The sequence below is a fragment of the Asparagus officinalis genome, chromosome 3 (genome assembly GCF_001876935.1).
Source record: "Asparagus officinalis chromosome 3, Aspof.V1, whole genome shotgun sequence".
Classification (NCBI taxonomy): domain Eukaryota; kingdom Viridiplantae; phylum Streptophyta; class Magnoliopsida; order Asparagales; family Asparagaceae; genus Asparagus; species Asparagus officinalis.
Window position 1 is genome coordinate 31947116 of NC_033796.1, and position 2556 is coordinate 31949671.

The 2556-nt window shown below is 36.3% G+C and overlaps 1 protein-coding gene across 1 annotated transcript; it reads left to right on the forward strand.

Moving 5' to 3' along the window:
- On the forward strand, nucleotides 1715-2517 carry LOC109832194 (cysteine-rich repeat secretory protein 38-like). Its single transcript, XM_020399627.1, has one exon. It carries the CDS (start codon nucleotides 1725-1727, stop codon nucleotides 2502-2504), a length of 780 nt encoding a protein of 259 aa, XP_020255216.1. The 5' UTR covers nucleotides 1715-1724; the 3' UTR covers nucleotides 2505-2517.

The following is a 2556-nucleotide window of genomic DNA, read 5'->3' on the forward strand; positions in this document are numbered from 1 at the left end:
TTGCGTGTGAAAATTCTGGTTTCTAGTTATTTTAAGAAAGTCTCTTTATTTTAGTAGTCTTTTTATTTTATTTTTAGGAAGTTTTTTGGTTTCATACCTTATACAATGGGGATGTATTATAGAAAATCTTTTGTTTTTTTGTTTTTAGTACTCTTTTTATTTTAGGAAGTTTAAATGTTTAAGGAATGTCTTTTTATTTTTGGAAGTCTAGATGTCTTAAGAAAGATTATTTTAGTACTTTTGCTTTGTTTACACCCTATAAAAGGGGGATGAACTCTATGTTATTTTTAAGATTGATTATTACTATTTTCAGAAGTTCTTTATTCCTAGGATTTCTAAGGTTTGTGCCATTTTGCTCGTATAAGAACGAATAGTTATTTCTTTGATTACGCTTCCGCTACATCAGTGTCTCAGCCAGTGGCCCTATAACAGACCCGCCTTCGGACATTGACTGCCTACCGAAATGACGAGATCCACCGATTACGCTGCAAATGATTCCTAAAGAGAAAACCTGAATTAGTCAATGGATCAAGTAGTCATAGGTGCTCCATGCTCAGGCTTCATAATAAGTAAACACTAACCAAACATGTAGCCTAATACTTAGACGTAAAAACAACCTTATAAGAATCAGTCACTGACAATTATTTCGGAATTCCCTTCGTCCAGCGCCAAATACCAGTTTAAGCAGTCAGTATTATCCATAGTTTTTCCCTAGATGGTAGCACCCCAGAAGAGACCTGAATATAAACCAACTACAATTAACAAAATCCACCAGTAGAGACTTGGCTACTTTTTAATATATCAAACCTGATCAAATACAACATGTTATTGACCTTAGAATCAAAGAAATCAGAAAGATTCTAGCATACCCATCTTGGATATTACTTAACACTCTTTTATGTCTCTACTATATCACCTCTGGCAGGGGTGCATTCGGTCCGGATACAGCTCAGATATGATACTTACCATATTCATATCTGCTTACGTACCCATCTCGGATGCGGATACAGATATACATTGATAAGAAAAATACATATCCATATACACTAAAGGCGAATACATATATAGGTATACATGCGGATATATAAGCGGATATGTATGCAGATGCAAAACGGATATGAAAAAACTAGATAATATTGAAAAAAAATATAGTTCATGTGATAACAAAAGAGGTTCAATAATATGTTCATTATATCTGAAAAGCTAAGATTAAATATCTTGGTCATCAAAATTAACCTTAAACCTATAATCTAATGATTAAAAATATCGTAACAGTATGACTATTATGTTTTCGTATATTTTGAATATTGATCTAGAAATTTCACTACAAATCCATATCCATAATCATATCCTGTATGTTATAGATTTGAGTAACCATATCTGTATTCTAATGGATGTAGTTATGGATATTTTTTCAGACACGGATACGGTTTAGCACCCCTAACCTCTAGCATTAAACAAATTATAGGACTGATAAAACCTTACACTCTGGAACTTTCCAAAGAAAAATAAGTTAGTAGTTGTGCACCTGCTCAAAAAACCATTCTAGATCAAGATGAACTAGTCAATCTGAAACTTCCCTGGCTCCATCTGAACAAAGACTAATTCATTGAATAAAATTCCAACTACTCTTCCTATAGTTGAAAACAAGATACAGAAAGGTCATGAATGTTACTAAGTACGACCATGAACCCTCCCTATATATTAAACCAAGCAATGGCTGTATGGAACAGTACTCTTTGCTTTTCAACATGCATTGCCTCAAGCAATTCCTTCTTCCTCTTCTCTCAGTTTCCCTTCTTCTCAAAAGTGTTGCATCCACCTATCCTCTTTCTACATCATGCTCGAGCTCCGAAAAGTACAGCGATGGTGACTCTTTCAGCAATAACTTGAATCAGCTAATATTTGTATTGGCTACAGGCTCTCCCTCCCTTGGGTTTGGGCTTGGCTCAATTGGGCAAGATCCCAACAAAGTGAATGGCCTTGCTCTATGTCGAGGTGATGTTCCAAGCTCAGAATGCAAAAGATGCATTCACACTGCTGATGCTTATGTCCGAAGGCTCTGTCCCTTCGAGAGAGAGGCTATCATTTGGTTTGATCAGTGTCTCTTACGCTACTCAGATACTGAATTCTTTGGTGAAATCGATCATAAACATAAGTTATACTTGCAGAATACCCAGAATGTAACTATACCACAGCTACGATTTCAAGCGAAGGTTGTGGAGTTGATGTACTCCCTGAAGACAAAGGCTTATCTTTCGCCATTGCTCTTTGCTACCGGAATGATGGAGATAGGATCAGAAAAATTGTACGGGTTGGCACAGTGTAGCAGAGACCTTTCTGGTGGGGATTGTAAGAGATGCTTGGAGGTTGGGATAGACAAAATGGCTGGTTATCGAGTAGGGAAGAGAGGAGGAAGATTTCTTGGTGGGAGTTGCAATGTAAGATATGAATTGTACTCTTTCTTCGATTCGGACGATATACCTCAATATAGTCAAGAATAATACGATTTCATGACTTGTTTCAGTTTTCGGGTTAACTGCAAATACACCCCCC

Excerpts from the sequence above, each read along its gene's own strand:
- LOC109832194 (XM_020399627.1), top strand. The coding sequence starts at position 1,725 with ATGGAACAGTACTCTTTGCTTTTCAACATGCATTGCCTCAAGCAATTC.